The following is a 17,937-nucleotide window of genomic DNA, read 5'->3' on the forward strand; positions in this document are numbered from 1 at the left end:
ATTTTTAGTAGAGACAGGGTTTCACTATCTTGGCCAGGCTGTTCTCAAACTCCTGACCTTGTGATACATCCGCCTCGGCCTCCCAAAGCGCTGGGATTACAGGTGTGAGACACTGCGCCTGGCCCATGGTGCTTTCTAACTCACCTACATGCTGGAATTTCCTTGCACAAATCGGTTCAACGTTCCCTTTTAGAGTCCTGGCTGCCAAGTACTATACACTGTGTTATAAAGGATGAGTACCTTTCACTCTCCAGAAGCTCTCTCTCCTGAATCTGGAGATGGTAAGAGCACAGGCTGTTGGACAGGTTCTTAGTCCAGCTGTCTCATATCCTCTCAGGGCCTCCACTGGCCCAGCCGTGAACTGGGAGGGATCAGAATATCCCAGGGTGGACAGGAGGATTGGTAGAGTATTGGCCTGGCTGTGGTGAGGGTGGGTGTGTTAGACTTTCTTTAGTAGCTGAGTCTTGTGTTTTAGGCAAGTTCACCTTCTAAAGTTAGTCGCCTCATTTGTGATATGAATACACTGAATATATAAAACGGATAAAAGCAGTATTTCATTGCTACAAATTCAAATGTGTAATGTTTACTTAAAAAGACAATGACAGAAGAGCTAGGTAAGGCTGTGCTAATGTACACAGATATTTGGGACTGGGGTAGTAAACAGTGGTGTCTTCTACCTTGACGGCGTCGCATGTGTTTGTTTCTTGCTTTGGTTGTACGGTAAGGAGATAGTTAGCTGTCTGTATGTGGTGACAGTGTTCAGACTCTTACCTTGAGCTCTCAGGTAGGTTCTCAGGATGTGCTTCTGTTAAAGAGAGATGGCAAGGGCAGTTCCATTCTAGCACAAGGTAGTCTTCAGTGGGTTACCATTTGATCTGTAACACATTTAAAGGTGAATGTTGCTTTCTCTTACAGTTCTATAACAGTAAACACACACACAGAAAAAAAGAAGTGAGTCAACATTGACTAGAACCCCTGAAACATCTCCCTGGTACCAAAATAGCTTGAAAGCCAACAGATACATCTCTTCTCAGGGCCTTCCCCATATTCTGTGACCCCCATGGCTGGAATGCCTTTGTAAGCTCCAGCTGAGGAAGGGATGTTGTTGGGAGACTGATCACTGATACTAAGCCAGGTCCTCAGGTACAGGAAATCCTGCCAACCTGGGTCCTTTCAGGGTGCTGGTTGTTCTGACCTTCAGCTCCTGACTCATCCAGCTTGGGAGCCTGGCTCTGAGCTGGTTCTCAGCTCACACCACAGCTTTCCAAAGCCACACTCTCTTGGAGGGTAATCACACAGCTTGCCTCAGAGGGCTGCCATCAGGATGGGTTGCATGAGATAAGTGCCTCTGAAAGGCTAAGCATGGTGCCTGGCTGGCACATAATGTATCATCATCTTTGCTGTCACCAGCACTTCCCCAGCTTAATGTTTCACAAACACTTTTTTGAGTGTAGTTTTGCTTTTTGCCCAGGTTAGAGTGCAATGGCATGATCTCAGCTCACTGCAACCTCTGCCTCCTGGGTTCAAGAGATTCTCCTGCCTCAGCCTTCTGAGTAGCTGGGATTACAGCCATGTACCACCACTGCTGGCTAATTTTGTATTTTTAGTAGAGATGAGGTTTCACCATGCTGTCATGTTGGCCAAGCTGGTCTTGAACTTCTGGCCTTGGGTGATCCAGCCAACTTGGCCTCCCAAAGTGCTGGGATTACAGGTGTGAGCCCAGCCAAATTTTTTTTTTTTTTGGGGGGGGGGGACAGAGTATCACCTTGTTGCCCAGGCTAGAGTTTAGTGACACAATCTCAGCTCACTGCAACCTGCACCTCCTGGGTTTGAGTGATTCTCCTGCCTCAGCTTCCCAAGTATAGCTGGGATTAATAGGCGTCTGCCACAATACCTGGCTAAATTTTTTGTATATTTAGTAGAGACAGTGTTTCACCATGTTGGCCAGGCTGCTCCTGAACTCCTGACCTCAGGTGATCCACCCACGTCAGCTTCCCAAAGTGCTGAGATTACAAGCGTGAGTCACCTCGCCTGGCCCGCAAACGCTCTTGAAGCCTCTGGCCCTTGTTCTGTATGCTAATTCTCACGTCATCAGAATTGCCACTAACTTTTGTTTTGTTTTGTTTTGTTTTTTTTGAGATGGAGTCTAGCTCTGTCACCCAGGCGGGAGTACAGTGGCACAATTTCAGCTCACTGCAACCTTCGCCTCCTGGGTTCAAGTGATTCTCCTGCCTCAGCCTCCCAAGTAGCTAGGATTACAGGCACCCAACACCACGCCCAGCTAATTTTTGTATTCTTAATAGAGATGGGATTTCACTGTGTTGGCCATGATGGTCTTGAACTCCTCACCTTGTGATCCGCCTGCCTTGACCTCCCAAAGTGCTGGGATTACAAGCGTGAGCCCCTGCGCCCAGCTGCCACTATCATTTTATGGGCTGCTTTTAAAATTAAAACTCACAAAAATATTATGAAGAATTATCTCTGTACATTGTCTTGCCTTTCCTTTCCATTTCCCTGGCTAAGACTAATGTCACTTTTGAATAAAATGAAGAAATAGAATTCTTTGTATAAAACAACTAGGGAAAACCCAGGGATAGAGAACAGGAAGGCTGGTTTATATGCCAATAACTCATCTGTAAGGTCATGTAAATGTAATTCTGTGCATTATAGCCAATGCACCTAAAGTCAATTCTCAATGTCTAAGGATGAGCAAATGTATAACTCTTCATTGTGTAGAGGGGTATAGAACTTAGCTTGCCATGTCCTGGGCACATTTCCAGTAGTCATTTAGTTAGTACCAGTGATTTCCACCCAAGTGTCCTGTAAGGAGGCACCATGGGAAATAAGAACAGCTGCTTGGCATTCTGGGTAGAGAGCCTGAGCCAAACTCTAGAGCTCCCTTTATAAAGGGAGGTCATGTGATGGCCAGAAATTGCTCTTGCTTCATGGTGCACTTGGTGGGGAGTCAGGTGTGGTGTGCTGGGTTTCACCTCATCCCGTTTTCTTTTCTGCCTTCAGACTTGCAACGCTTCTTTTGCCACCCGAGACCGTCTGCGCTCCCACCTGGCCTGTCATGAAGACAAGGTGCCCTGCCAGGTGTGTGGGAAGTACTTGCGGGCAGCATACATGGCAGACCACCTGAAGAAGCACAGTGAGGGGCCCAGCAACTTCTGCAGTATCTGTAACCGAGGTAAACTGCTCACTGTTTCCTGACTTCCAGAGGATGGGCCTGAGCGTGTATGGGAGGCCTAGGGGTGTCTTGATGACCCTGCCTCAGACTCCACACAGCCCTTCCCTTCCCACTGAATGATAAACATCTTCATCACCCAGCTAGCTATTTGTGACCCCTTCCTTCCCAAGCTTGGAGTGCTTAGAATGGGAGGTCCCAGGAGACCAGCAGGTTGGAATGGAAGGAGAGAAGTTCTTCCCAAGCTTGGGCCCATAACTCCCACCTGCTACTCAGGTGGCAGGATGGATGCATTTAGCAGACACCACTGAACTACTGAGGTTGGTCGGGGAGTTAATAGGTCCCAAAGTGGGAGAAAAAGAGGTCAGTCTGGCTTGAGAGCTTTTGTTGCTGGTTGATTCACTGGCATATGAAATTCAGCAGCCAGGGAAAGAGGCTGAGTCTGGAGATAAACAAGGAGCAGTCATTTGCTAGCACAGGTGGTCAGAAGAGAGCCCAAGCTCAGGTAGATTGTGGCCTTGATGGGAGAGGAAAGTGGAAGGTACTCTGAACAGGGCAGTGTGCTTGAGGACAAGGTGGGCCTAGGTAGTGTGTAACTCTATGGCAGTGGTGTCGTGTTGGGTGAAGTCAAGCCTGTCCCCAAGGTTCTGCCGGGTCTAGTTGGCTGTTGGAAGTGCTAGATGTTTGTGTTTGGCAAGCACAGCATCAGTGGAGGCTTGTGCTATGTCTGTGGTAAAGGAGGGCAGAGCAGCTGTCTGTGAACATTGAGGATGCTTCTGCATGGTGTGCATTGCTTTGACCAGGTGGGGAGGCTGCTGGGATGTCCTTATCTCCTGGGGCATTTTTGCTTGTTCCAATGCTTCTGAGAGCCTGGGGTATGGCTTAGTGGGTTGAGCACTGAACCAGGAATCAAGAGACCCAGGGTTTTGTCTCAGCCTCTCACTAGTTGGCCTTGAGTTCTCCCATTCCCTCTCTAAGCTTCAGTTTCTTTATCTCTCAAATGGGGTTAAGAATACCCCCCTTTCCCACCTCACAGGGTTATTATGAGGATCCCAAGAGACAAGGTAGGTGAAAGGAGCTGCACACTTCGGAGGCCCTATCCTTGCACTTTGTAACAATGTTGGGAAAGACATGCTTGTTGACTCTCTGGGTTGGACCAGGCACAACACTCCTGCAGGCCTTGGTGGAATTGTTGGGTGCCCGTGCTGTGTTCATGTGCCCTGAGGTCCATGGTGGAAGGAGATTGCTGAGTAGCTGGGTGTTCTTGTTGTCCTGGAACTGGGTCCCTCCTTGCAGCTTCATACCTGCGGTTTGTACCACCAGGACACCTGCAGGGAGGTATTAGTAAAGGCCTTTTAAGCTGTCTGTTCTGTTTTCTGACATGTCAGTAGAGCCCATTTCTGACAGGAGCTTCCTCCAGGTTGCAAGCGGTGGGCTTGCACGTGTAGGGAGTTATCGGGCTGTGGCTGACTGTCTTGACTGAGGCTGCTCCAGCCCTAGATGTTGTTTCTTGTCTTGCTTCATCCTAACCTGGCTTCCTGACAGCTCCCCCAGATAACTCAAAACTTGCTGGAACAGGGATTTTGCCAAGTTTTCAATGTGGAAGTTCCCAGTCTGAGAACTGGGGTCAGAGACCAGAGGCTGAAAACTGTTGAGTGGAGAAGGGTACTCATGATAAAACTCAGAAAGCCCAGCCCAGATGATGGAGTAGGGCAGGAACTGGACAGGAGATCCAGGGCCACAGCCCTTGGGAGCCCAGCTAAGGAGGAAAGAAGAACTGAGAGCAGCAGGAATAGTGGGAAAGTTGGCCCAGTTAGGAGGCAGCTGATGTTGCAAAGCCAACAACTATTGTATGTCAGGATTTCTTTTCTAAGGGCTGGTAAAGAGAACTTGGGCAACAGCCATAAGGGACATGACTGGAATGGAGAATCTAGAAGAGTAAACCAAAGTCTACTTTTTCTCAGAAAAGCCAAGACTGGATCTGATCACAGGCCAAACATCTTTGGTCCCAGAGCCAGAGTGGGAAGTCCCTTTCCTGCAAGAAGACTAAAGAAGGTTCTGGTCCAACCCATGCTGGGTACTCAGAAGGAAGAGAAAACAATTGCAGTTTTTATCAGAAGAGGAGGAGCTGGATTCTACTCCTGGACTCATTCCTTGGGCAGAAATAAGAAGAGACAAAAAAAAAAAAAAAAAAAAAAAAAAAAAAAAAAAAAAAAAAGAAGAGGATAAAGTTCTTTCTGAGCACCAAAAACATTGAGATTAAGACATTGGAATCAGAACAGAGAGCTCTGTGTCCTCCTTTGCCCTGCTGCCACCAAGCCTATACCTATAAGAGGAGTTGCACGAATAAATGAATGTTCTTATCTCTGCATGCGTTCAAGCAAAGGCTAAATGTCAGCCAGCTGATTAGACCAGTTATGATTTAATCAGGTGAACTTCCAGGTGCCTTCAGATCCTTCAGTCCCAACAATTCTTAGTTGACTTGAGTATCTACCTATAGATCTGTCTTCTTCAGTCTTTGCCACAAAAACGACTCCTGGCTGTGAAGAATGGGAAAGAGGGAAGGCAGCCTGACTCCTGCAGCCTCACACGTGAGTCAGATGCAAGTTGGTGAGAGACAGATAACTCTGGCTTTATCATACAGACATATCAGGATGTGTATGATACTATTTGTAGAGGAAGATCATTTGCAGTAGAGAGAATATTATGGCTAGAAAAGCTTGTTCCCTCATTTTCGAGTTGAGGAAATCAGTTGAGTTTAACAGTTGAAAAGGAGAAGGCCCTGGCTGGTCACCATGATTTTCTTTTCTTTTTTTTTTTTTGAGACGGAGTTTTGCTCTCGTTACCCAGGCTGGAGTGCAATGGCGCGATCTCGGCTCACCGCAACCTCCGCCTCCCGGGTTCAGGCAATTCTCCTGCCCCAGCCTCCTGAGTCGCTGGGATTACAGGCACGCGCCACCATGCCCAGCTAATTTTTTGTATTTTTAGTAGAGACAGGGTTTCACCATGTTGACCAGGATGGTCTCGATCTCTTGACCTCGTGATCCACCCGCCTCAGCCTCTCACAGTGCTGGGATTACAGGCTTGAGCCACCGCGCCCGGCCTTGATTTTCTTCATTTAAAATTTCTGTAGCAGGATCTTTGTATATATGCCTATGTGTTGGTATGAGGAAGATGAATATATTATCAGGAATCTGCCTTTGACAGAGACATTTGGATACAAACATCATTGATTGAAAGGTAGAGGAAGTCTTCTCCCATCAGAGGTAAGCACACAAGTGGATGGATGCAGAGAACCTGCCGTTCTCCTGATCTCAGATAAAGCTACGTAGGCCCACTCCAACACAGTGCAGTTGGGGATGGCCTCTTCAGGGTTTGGACAAGGAGAAAACAGTCCCCAAGCCCCTGCATGGATGTGGGATCTGCCAAAAGATGATTTGCTCCTGAAGTGCCAAGTGCAGGCACACAGGCAAGAAAATGCAACTGAGGAGCAGTGGCCTTTTGCTAATAAGCCTGTCATCTCTGGAGTGAAAGGACCTGTGGCTTATGGGTTGTAGTGGCAATCACATGTGTGCTCAGCATCTCCATTGCGTGGATGGCTGGATCAAGCTGCCTCTTTGGCTCTTGATTAATCAGTGGTGAATGGGTGGGTAAGTTTAGAATTCCGGCTAAATATGTCTGGCTTCAAAGATGTACTCTGCTCAGAAACTCAGCTTCTGTTTCATCTTAACACTTGGCTGCTGAGTTGTTCTGTGTTTAAATTCTAGGCTTTAAGTGGCAGCTGTGGATCCACTCCTACCACCCCGCCATGTGGTTTTGCTATAGATAGTACAGTCTGCAGCTGGGGTAAAGTCAAGAGGACTCAGCCACGTGTTTCTCAGACAGTTTTTCAGGAAAACTCAGCAAGTTTTTTTTGAGACCGAGTTTCACTCTTGTTGCCCAGGCTGGAGTGCAATGATGTGATTTTGGCTCACCACAACCTCCACCTCTCGGGTTCAAGTGATTCTCCTGCCTCAGCCTCCTATGTAGCTGGGATTACAAACATGCACCACCACACCCAGCTAATTTTGTATTTTTAGAAGAGACATGGTTTCTCCATGTTAGTCAGGCTGGTCTCGAACTCCTGACCTCAGGTGATCCACCCACCTAGGCCTCCAAAGTGCTAGGATTACAAGCCTGAGCCACCGTGCCCAGCTGAACTCAGCAAGTTTTTATTGAGCATCTGCTGTGTTCTCCTGGTATAGCTCTCCCAGTAAGGAGTAAACATAATAATTCTTGGTACTCTCCCACTCCTTTCTGTGCCCTTTGATTGCAGCAGACCTGCTCTGGTTCATCACGGGGAGAGCTTCTTGCTACTTTAGAGGCCTCACAATGGATTAAAAACCAAAGGAAAAAATTCCCTTCTACAGTGGTATCATCATACTACCAGAAAGTTATGATATCTTGTGCTGATTGATGGGAGCCAATGTCTCCTGGTTCTGCTTTGTTGTGGGGGGACTCCATAGTACCACCCCAAGGGGCAGGGCTAAGAGCCTCTTTCCCATTAACCTTGTCTCCTCACTCCTGACTACAGCCTCCCTCTTAGGGATATCTACATGGGACTCTCTTAGACTAATCTATACCTGTGATCAGCCTTAGGCAGACCACTTCGGTCATGGCACAGGACAATTTGCTCTACTGGGCAGGGCAGGACACTAGCATCTGGTCTAGACAGATCTTTGAAGTAGCTGTATTGGGAAAGGAAGGAAAATTGGCTCAACCCCACATTTCCCTTCAGAACCACTAACTGCTGTCAGAGGAGTAGAGTACTTGTTAAATAAAGTTCCCACAGGCCAGCCCTGTTTTTCCAGCAGCTTCCATTCTAACCTACCATTATGGCAGAAGAATACATGAGTATAAATGATGATAATGAAACTTATTGCAAAAGTCCACTGGATGTTTCTAGGGCTCAGGGCTAAGACACAGGAACCAATAACCCATTTATGCTGGAGGTTGCAAATTTTTTTTTGTGAAAATCAGATCTTGACTATGATCTTGAGCAGTAGGATATAAATAAAACTTACAAGGTTAGGGTTCCAATAATGGAACATGAGACATAAGTGGGCTAAAGCAGCTGCCCAGTAGCTAAGGGCCAAATTCTGGTGGCACATGATCCTGGGGCTGGACTCTAGGCTCTGTCACTTAGTAGCTATATGTGTGACCAGGTTACTTAACCTCACCAAGCCTCTTATTTCTTCATCTGTGAAATGGGCATAATAGTGATGTAGCACATAGGGTGTTGGGCAAATCCTGTAGAATAGTGCATGTGGTGTGCTGGGCCCTGGTGTGCCATCAGCATTTGCCAAAGGTGAACCTTTATTACAGTTTCAGCAGCATTCAAAATGCCATGCCATTTCAGACTTTTTAAAAACAAATCTCGTGCAGACATTACATAGTACTCTTCAGCCTCTGACCCTTTAGCAGTGGATCTCACTGTTATCCTGTGACTGTGTAATTTTAAAAGTGAATGGAAACACCTGATAATGAGTCAGCCTGATCTGAAATGGATTAAAGGGACACTGTCAGGGCACTGGCACCCTAAGTGGGCCTTATACTAAAAAGCTTCAGTTCCTGCTAAAGGCACCTTCTGATCCTTGACCACAGTGGGGTTCGATGGCATACCTCCTTCCTGTGAAATCCAACACAAAATCCTTTTATCGGCCTGCCTGATTCTGTATCCTTGGACTCGTGGCTGCTGTGGAAATTGGCCCAAGATCTACTCTTCGTGGCTCAAACTGACCGAAGCATATGGAAGGTGGGCTGGAATAGTCCCACGACGGCTGGATTGTCCTCTCCCCAAAATAAAGACAAAGATCATTCCTGTTTCTTCTCCTGTACGTGAACCTGGTGGATGCACCAAAATCAAACCAAAAGACTACCATGAATAAGAGATGACCGCACTCCTTTGATACAACTTCCTATTTTTGTCTTTGTTCTTCAAAAGATCTAAACAGTTACTAAATCCTGTTATGCTGAAGGTGGGGAAGTTAGAAAAATAGAACATCTCCTGACAGGTAGAAGATGGGATCCCTGGAGGCGTTCTTTTGGGATTCATTTTACCTCCATCTCGTTTGTTGTCCAATTTCCTTTTACAAGGATTAAGCAGGCATCCTGCTGGCTAGAATCCTGCGGCTTCCCTGGAGCCTCAAATTCTTGTCTAACCACATTTCTAGTCATGGTTCCTGCAGGAGACATCCACTCAAACCACCTGTTACTGAGGCATCAAGCAAGCCTAGAGGCAGTGGGCCTCTGGCCCTAGCAGGAGCAGGATCTCAGGCCATCCCACCAGGTGGCCAGCCTAGGCTTCTCACCGCAGCCTTGCAGAGTGGGCTCTGCAGAGAAGCTGATTTGTGGACAGTGCCACCCTCCATCCTGAGCCACATGGCTCATGTGGTTGCAGCCATTTTTGAGCCAAGGAGGGGGCCCCCTCTAGGTGCAGCTGACCTGGGAATGCTAGCCAGAGCGGCCAGAGGAGAGGCTTGGGGGAAGGAGAGAGGTATCTCTTGCCGGCCTCGGGATCTCATCTCCTTTTGTCTTGTTTAGGTTTCTCCTCTGCCTCCTACTTAAAGGTCCATGTTAAAACCCACCACGGTGTTCCCCTTCCCCAGGTCTCCAGGCACCAGGAGCCCATCCTGAATGGGGGAGCAGCGTTCCACTGCGCCAGGACCTATGGCAACAAAGGCAAGCGACCCCTTGCTCTGCACTTTGCTTCTCTGCGCAGACTGTGTTGTGGGGGCGCTGGGCTGGGCGTGGGGAGGCGGGAAGGCTGCCGGCTTTCTGGCTGCCTTGAGGAGGTTCAGAGATCTCAGTGGCAGTGGCCTCCAGGACAAAAGTCACAGTGGGTATCCCACTCCAGGGCAGTGAGTGAGGCTTTAGGGCACTGCCAAGATCCGGCCTCCGCCTCCTCTTCCCCAGCCCTCCTCCCTTCCTCCTGGCCAGCCCTCACCGTCTGGAGCCCTGCAGGGATGCCCCAGGCCCTGGGCAGAAGAAGAGCCCTGCATGATGAGTCACTCTGGGCCTGTCCACTGCCTGTTGCCCTTTAGGATGGTGTGGAACTGCGGCTGAATGCTTTCTCCTCTTTTGACCCAGTGGGCCGGTGGAAGCCAGTGTCTGGCTTCTCTCACAATAGGGGTGATTGGTTGCTGTGAGTGGCCCTTTCCGGAGAGCCTCTGGCTGTGGTTGTGAGATGCATGGCAATAATGAGCTATCTGACTCCTCTGACTTGGGAGTTGGTTTGTGGAGGGCTCCCCAGGCCTACCTTCACTTGTTGATTCAGGTCGTTTTGTGGTATGTCACATGGTCATTGCCTTGGGGATAAGGCCAGGGGCTTGGCAGATGGTAGAAACAGCAGAGATGGCATGCTCCATGCTCCCATCACAGACCTTCCTTCCCGGCATGGCTCTCTGGACCCAGGCAGGAAGCTGCTGATTGGTGGAGGACTCCAGTGTAGGCCAGGCAAGGCAGAGCAGCCAGGATTGTCTCTTGGCCCAGCTTGTCTGGGGCTTAGGGTGGGGACACCCAGCCGACTTGAGTTGTTCAGAGTTCCTTTCAATCTCTGTGCTTCGGCTGCTTGGCCCTGGAAGGGTTTTGGCAGAAGGAAGGCAGTAAGGGCAAGGCTTGTGTTTGTAGCATTAGGAGAAGGATTGGCTTCTGTCTGAGCCATTGATGGGGTCTACCCAGATTGAGGACCTCATGGCTCTGGTTCTGCCTGCCTTGCTAGGGTGTAGCTAGTCTGGTGTAGGAGACAAGGCCACTGTTACACTGGTTTGGCATCATCAGAATATCAGTTTTACTCCTAGAGGCACCCAAAAGAGTGCCTAGGAGTTGGGGGTCTTTGAGTTGTTCTGGGCAGCAATAGTAGAGTATCCTGTATCCCTTCCTTGAAGCAGGCTGAGATGATGGTGAGCAGTATACGTGCAGCTGCATGAAGAGTTCACAGCAAGGGAGGCTGGTGGCCCTAGGGCCCTGCCATTTTACCCCTGTAGGCACTCCAAGCTCCCAGACTGACCAGCTGACCCTCTGTGGGTTCTGCCAGGGTGGTGGCTGGCCAACGGCTGCCCTCCACAGGTCTGTGAGCTGGCCCCTCATGACCCCTCCAGGAGGGGGCATCTCCAGAACCTGGCCTCATCTCTCTCCTGTATTTTGTTTTTTTGTAGAAGGCCAGAAATGCTCACATCAGGATCCGATTGAGAGCTCTGACTCCTATGGTGACCTCTCAGATGCCAGCGACCTGAAGACGCCGGAGAAGCAGAGTGCCAATGGCTCTTTCTCCTGCGACATGGCAGTCCCCAAAAACAAAATGGAGTCTGATGGGGAGAAGAAGTACCCATGCCCTGAATGTGGGAGCTTCTTCCGCTCTAAGTCCTACTTGAACAAACACATCCAGAAGGTGCATGTCCGGGCTCTTGGGGGCCCCTTGGGGGACCTGGGCCCTGCCCTTGGCTCACCTTTTTCTCCTCAGCAGAACATGTCTCTCCTTGAGTCCTTTGGGTTTCAGATTGTTCAGTCGGCGTTTGCGTCATCTTTAGTAGATCCTGAGGTTGACCAGCAGCCCATGGGGCCTGAAGGGAAATGAGGCAGCTGCTCTGTCCCCACGGAAACAGCCATTTGGGGACTGTTGGGAAATGCTGTGAATGCGGAGGGAAGTGATTTCTTTGGGTTCTGTAGCTGAGAGATTTTTATTCATTTTTAACTACCCCCCAACCCTACCCCAACTGCTCCACCACCCATTCTCCCAGTGGTCTTTAGAAATAGATTTTCATCTGATATTCTGCAGAAATATCAGTGAGACCCAGTATGGGAAAAGGGCATAAAACACTACATAGGCCTCCAAGGCAAAACCAGTCCCAGTTTCTCTAATGGGCAGAAGCTGGAATTCCTGGTGCTCAATTCTTAGTGACCCCAATCCTATACCCAAGTCTACGGTATTCTGGGACCTCAGTGATTTTGGTCCTCTCCCACTTCTCTAATTCCTCATCCCCCCTTCCCATATCCTTCAAAAGAACCACACTAGGGTCTCCACCCACTTAAACAATGCGGATGCCCAACTGTTTTTAAGGAAGCCAGAAGCCTTCAGCATCCATGGACCATGGGGTGAGTGTCCTCTGAGAGTTCCCCCGAGCTCAGCCCTTTGCCTGGAGGGCTCCAGACCTTTCTGAGCCCTGCTTAGCGGCAAGCATTTTCACTGCAAGGACAAGCTCAGGTATTGAGGACACCCCCACCCCAAATTTCAGTTCTTACGTGATTTTAACCATTCAACTTGCTGTTGGGTTTTAATTCTCTAATTATTATTATTATTGTTATTATTTTTTAGGACCAGTTGTAGTGAATTGCTACTGAAAGCTATCCCAGGTGATACAGAGCTCTTTGTAAACCGCAGTCACACATTAGGGTTAGTATTAAACTTTGTTTAGATGTACCATAATTAACTTGGCTAGTTGATTGTTTGAAGTCTATGGAAGAAATAGTTTTATGCAAAATTAAAAAAAATGCCAGTCTGGTCAGGGAAGTAGGGGGTTTCAATGCTGTTGGGAGCCAGGGAGGTAGGAGAGCCAGCAGGCAGGGACAATGTGTACCTCAGTTGTGCCACATGTGAGCAAGCCCAGGTTGACCTTGTGATGTGAATTGATCTGATCAGACTGTATTAAAAATGTTAGTACATTACTCTCCCTGCTCCCTCGAGTCCAGTTTTTCAGCTGTGGGATCTTTGGGACACAGAGGTGGGCAGTCTATACCCCAGCACCTGGGGTGGGAGTGGGAGCCCAGAAGACCCCTTTTCCACTTCATTGTACCAGTTCCACTGGGATTGACAGGTGGAGAGTCGCACTGAAGACTTTAGAGTGCCAGAATTCACCCATTTTTTTCAACAAATATTCAGTTTTTGTCTTCACTGCTTGTATGCCAGGCATGGTTTCATGCTTTTGGGATATAGTGGTGAACACGACACTGCTGTGAGGGTTAATGGGAGAGATAGACAATTTAAATATGAATTCAGATAATGAGAAATGCAAGGAGAAAAACTGGGCAAGGTGAGGGGAAAGTGACAGCAGGGGGGTGAGTAGGGTGGACCAGGGAGGTATGAAGCGGGGTGGGGCTCTGGGAGAGAAGACTTGGAGAGGGGATCTGACATAGCCTACCCACCTATCATCTGAGGAGGGATGTGAGCAGGGACTCCTCATGGCCAAGGGGCTTTAAGAAGCTCAGCAACTTGTCTCCCCTACCATGTTATCTACCTGATGTTAAATAAAAGGTTGGTGCATGTTAGTTTTGAGTGTGTGAAGAAAAGAAGGAAAGAACAACAAACAGGAAGCAAGAAGCAAGCACGATGGATAATTAACGGGAATAAGAATGAGGAACAAGAGGGGACAAGCCAGCTGGGCCTGACGGCTCACGCCTGTAATCCCAGCACTTTGGGAGGCTGAAGTGGGTGGATCACTTAAGGTCAGGAGTTTGAGACCAGCCTGACCAACATGGTGAAACCCCATCTCTACTAAAAATACAAAATTAGCTGAGCGTGGTAGTGCACGCCTATAATCCCAGCTACTCGGGAGGCTGAGGCAAGAAAATTGCTTGAGCCCGGGAGGCAGACATTGCAGTGAGGCAAGATCACGCCATTGCACTCCAGCCTGGGCTATAAGAGTGAAACTCCATCTCAAAGAAAGAAAAAAGAGGGGACAGGCAGACTTAAGCAACCCTGGGCATCTTGAGAAATCTCAGGGAAGAGAGAAACCCCTAAAAGGATAGAGACGGCATTTAACCTCCAAGCAAGAAGAAAACAACGGTAAAGGAGAGAAAAACAGACTTAGGGAAACAAACAGCACAAAAATTTTTAGACCCACATTGGTATCAGAATTACTTTTTTCTTGAAATGGAGTTTTGCTCTTGTCACCCAGGCTGGAGTGCAGTGGTATGATCTAGCACAGCAACCTACAACTTCACGTCCAAGCAATTCTCGTGCCTCAGCCTCCCAAGTAACTGGGATTACAGGCATGTGTCACCACGCCTGGCTAATTTTTGTATTTATTTATTTATTTTTGAGACAGAGTCTTGCTCTGTCGCCCAGGCTGGAGTGCAGTGGCATGATCTTGGCTCACTGCAGCTTCCACCTCCTGGGTTCAAGCAAGTCTCCTGCCTCAGCCTACCGAGTAGCTGGGACTATAGGTGCGTGCCACCACGCTCAGCTAATTTTTTGTATTTTTAGTAGAGACTGGGTTTCACTGTGTTAGCCAGGATGGTCTCAACTTCCTAACCTCAAGTGATCCGCCCACCTCAGCCTCCCAAAGTGTTGGGATTATAGGTGTGAGCCACTACTCCCAGCCTAATTTTTGTTTTTAGTAGAGATGGGGTTGCGCCACATTGGCCAGGCTGGTCTCGAACTCCTGACTTCAGGTGGTCTGCCTGCCTCGGCCTCCCAAAGTGTTGGGATTACAGGTGTGAGCCACCGCACCCTGCCTAGAATTACATTGTTCTGGTGTAAAGGTAAAGACTCTCAGCTGAATTTTTTTTTTTTTTTTTTTAAAAAAAAACAACTCTAAGCCATTTACACAAAATCCTTAGTAAGCTGCTGGGCTTTGTGGACTGTGTGGAATTGAGGCTTTAGGCCATTTGATGTATTGAAGGAAAGGGTGACCCTAGAATGTGGAAACCCTGTGGACATATATGGCTTTGTGACCACCACAGAACCTGGTCACACCAACCGAGTGTTAAAAGTGGAGAACCTGGCTTGAACCATGGACTTGACTGGGCCAGCCCAAGTTCTTGAACTCATTTTAGGTCTGCTCCCTGGAGACCTGTGAACATGTCCATGGACAAGTAGGGACCATGGGTATTAGAAAGGAGTATCTGTCACATAGGAGGGGAACAACAGAGCAAGCAGGCTGTTGCGCATTCCAAAGCACTGCTCACCTGGCAGCCTGAGCTTTGGGAGGCCAAGGCAGGAGGATTGCTTAAGGCCGGGGGTTTGAGACCAGCTTGGGCCACATAGTGAGACCCCATCTCTACAAAAAATGAAAAACAGCTGGACGTGGTGGTGCATGCTTGTAGTCCTAGCTACTCAGGAGGCTGAGGCAAGAGGATCGCTTGAGCCCAGGTGTTCAAGGTCACAATGAGCTACGATTGCACCACTGCATCCTAGCCTGGGTAAGAGAGTGAGACCCTAACTCTAAAAAAACCAAAACAACAAACAACAAAAAAGAAGAATCTGAGCTTTGGCTGTTCAGCTTCACCATCTGCTCCCTGCCAACCTTGGGGAAATCCCTAAATCTCTGAGCCTATTTCCTCATGAGGTCTTTTGTGAAAACCAAAAGAGACCATCATCATGAGCTAATCCTCTGCACAACCTGTAAGGTTGGTTCCATTAATTCTATTATCATCCCCCTCTTGCAGATGAGGAAATGGTGAGAGAGATGGAGGAACTCCCCTCAGTCACACAGTAAGTCTAAGTGTCAGGATTCAAACTCAAGTCTGCCTTATCCTCAGCCTTTATTCTTTTTTTTTTTTTTTTTTTTTTTCTTGAGACGGAGTTTCGCTCTTGTTACCCAGGCTGGAGTGCAATGGCGCAATCTCGGCTCACCGCAACCTCCGCCTCCTGGGTTCAGGCAATTCTCCTGCCTCAGCCTCCTCAGTAGCTGGAATTACATGCGCCTGCTGCATGCCCAGCTGAATTTTTTGTATTTTTAGTAGAGACAGGGTTTCACCATGTTGACCAGGATGGTCTCGATCTCTTGACCTCGTGATCCACCCGCCTCGGCCTCCCAAAGTGCTGGGATTACAGGCGTGAGCCACCGCGCCCGGCCTCAGCCTTTATTCTTAAGCTCCCAGTGATAGTTTCTTTATGCACATGCAAATACCTGGTACCATGCTTGGCACAGAGGAGACTGTTACTACCTTGCCCAGTCCCCAGCATAAGGGCCTACACAGTTCAGGAGAAAAAAGGCACTGAAGGTCAGAATAAGTGCCAGAAGAAGGGCTCAGATATCCTGTGTAAGTGAGCATGCTCTTCATTCATGCACCCCACTCTCAGCAACCTTGGGCCCCACTGACGTGAAGGTGGACTTGACCCCGGTAGAGGTGCCACACTATGGAATCAGTCCAGCCCCTGGCTAAGAGCCTAAGCCAAGAACAGGCCAAGACTGGGGCACTGTGCCCATCTCCCTCTGTGTGATTACCCATCCCTGCCTTGTGGAGGTGAGGGAGAGCTAGTGGCACCAAGGGATCCCAGCAAATACGACTATGGAGAAATTTGACCACTAACAATCAAGAGCAGGTGGGACCTGGGTGCCTGGTAGGTTGTGGCCAGTCTGAAGATATACTTTCTGAGAAACTTTTTACAATTTAGCTAGTTCTCCAAAGCTGGGCTTCCTTATCTGTAAAGGGGATGACGGGCCTGGCTGAGTCTCACCCTTACATGGTTGCAGTTAGGATGAACAATGTGCATCAGGTGTTGGGCGGAAAGCCAGGCTCTGTGAGAGTGGGATAAACTTCAGCTGTTCCTCTGGCCCACTCTGTTCCTTCTTTCTGCCTTTCTCCTTTAGCAGCCTTGGGGAACCCCCAAAACCAACTCTTCACAGCAGACACCTTTCTAAACACATTTCACATATTAATTCAGTTTGCCCTCACATTCACCCAAAGAGGTATGAACTGCTTTTACAACTGAGCAGTTCTTAGCCCCTGTGCCTAACACAGCTGTCAGGAGTACGATGATGCTCTGAGCCTGGCAGTCTAGGCCCAGAGTCCTGTTTCTTTCTTGCCATCCTGCAATAGGAACTGCCATGGCTTGGCCCCAAGTGTCCTTTCCAACCAGAGTCTCTTTCCATTTTGTTCTCAGCCCCTGTTCCTTTACCCACAGGGCATCTTCCACCTGGAAGGCTCTTCCTCCGCAGCTCCAGCATACCCGTTTCACAGTCTTCCTTAGCTGCCACCACTCTCCTCTGACCTTCTGCAGCACTGTATCGGCCCCTTCTCTGGATTGTTATCACTGTCCTGGTTCATCGTGATATCTGGTGTAGATCCTGGTGCCACTATGTTTTTTGTTTTGTTTTGTTTTTTGTTTTTTTGAGACAGTCTCGCTCTGTTGCCCAGGCTAGATAGAGGGTGATGATACGATCTCAGCTCACTGCAACCTCCGCCTCCCGGGTTCAAGTGATTCTCCTGCCTCAGCCTCCTCAGTAGCTGGAATTACATGCGCCTGCTGCCACGCCCGGCTAATTTTTTGTATTTTTAGTAGAGACAGGGTTTCACCATGTTGGCCAGGCTGGTCTGTTGAACTCCTGACCTCAGGTGATCCACCCGCCTCAGCCTCCCAAAGTGCTGGGATTACAGGTGTGAGCCACCATACCTGGCTGGTGCCACTGCTTCCTAACTGGGTGACCTTTAGCAGGTGTGTCTGTTTCTCATCCACAGGGCTGCTGTGAGGACTAAATGAGCTGCCACCTGTTGAAGCACATTGGGAAACACTCAAGAAGTTCCCTTTTATTTACCTGTGTTGTCTCTTTGACCAGACCACATCCTCATTCTTAAGGAAAGAGTGAACAAGAGCAAGGGTTAGCAAACTTCTTCTGTAAAGGGCCAGAGGGTCAACACTTTTGTCTGTAGCAGCTACTCAACTCTGTGGAGGCAGTGGAAGAGCAGCCAATCACAGACAATACTAATGGGCATGGTTACATTGTGAAAAAACTTCATGGACGGACATGTAATTTTTTTTTTTTTTTTTT

At 48.6% G+C, this 17,937-nt stretch overlaps 1 protein-coding gene and 1 long non-coding RNA gene across 4 annotated transcripts in view; one reads left to right on the forward strand and one right to left on the reverse strand.

Annotated features, from left to right (window-relative positions):
* Positions 1–12,893, forward strand: part of PATZ1 (POZ/BTB and AT hook containing zinc finger 1) — a 21,288-nt gene extending 8,395 nt beyond the window's left edge. The window contains exons 3-5 of one of the 3 annotated variants that reach the window (XM_017499538.2): positions 3,019–3,190; positions 9,770–9,907; positions 11,383–12,893. In XM_017499538.2, coding sequence (XP_017355027.1) covers positions 3,019–3,190; positions 9,770–9,907; positions 11,383–11,801 — 729 coding nt within the window. In that variant the 3' untranslated portion in view covers positions 11,802–12,893. The remainder of the gene's footprint in view (positions 1–3,018; positions 3,191–9,769; positions 9,908–11,382) is intronic. The other 2 variants (XM_017499540.2, XM_017499539.2) reach the window with 2 other exon arrangements.
* LOC108283287 lies at positions 714–10,747 on the reverse strand. Its single transcript, XR_001816758.2, has 3 exons — positions 10,485–10,747; positions 8,849–9,070; positions 714–875 (listed from the first exon to the last, which is right to left on the reverse strand). It is a non-coding gene; the product is annotated as an uncharacterized LOC108283287 (long non-coding RNA).
* Positions 12,894–17,937: the final 5,044 nt, after the last annotated feature.

Source organism: Cebus imitator, unplaced genomic scaffold, assembly GCF_001604975.1.
Source record: "Cebus imitator isolate Cc_AM_T3 unplaced genomic scaffold, Cebus_imitator-1.0 Scaffold258, whole genome shotgun sequence".
Classification (NCBI taxonomy): Eukaryota; Metazoa; Chordata; class Mammalia; order Primates; family Cebidae; genus Cebus; species Cebus imitator.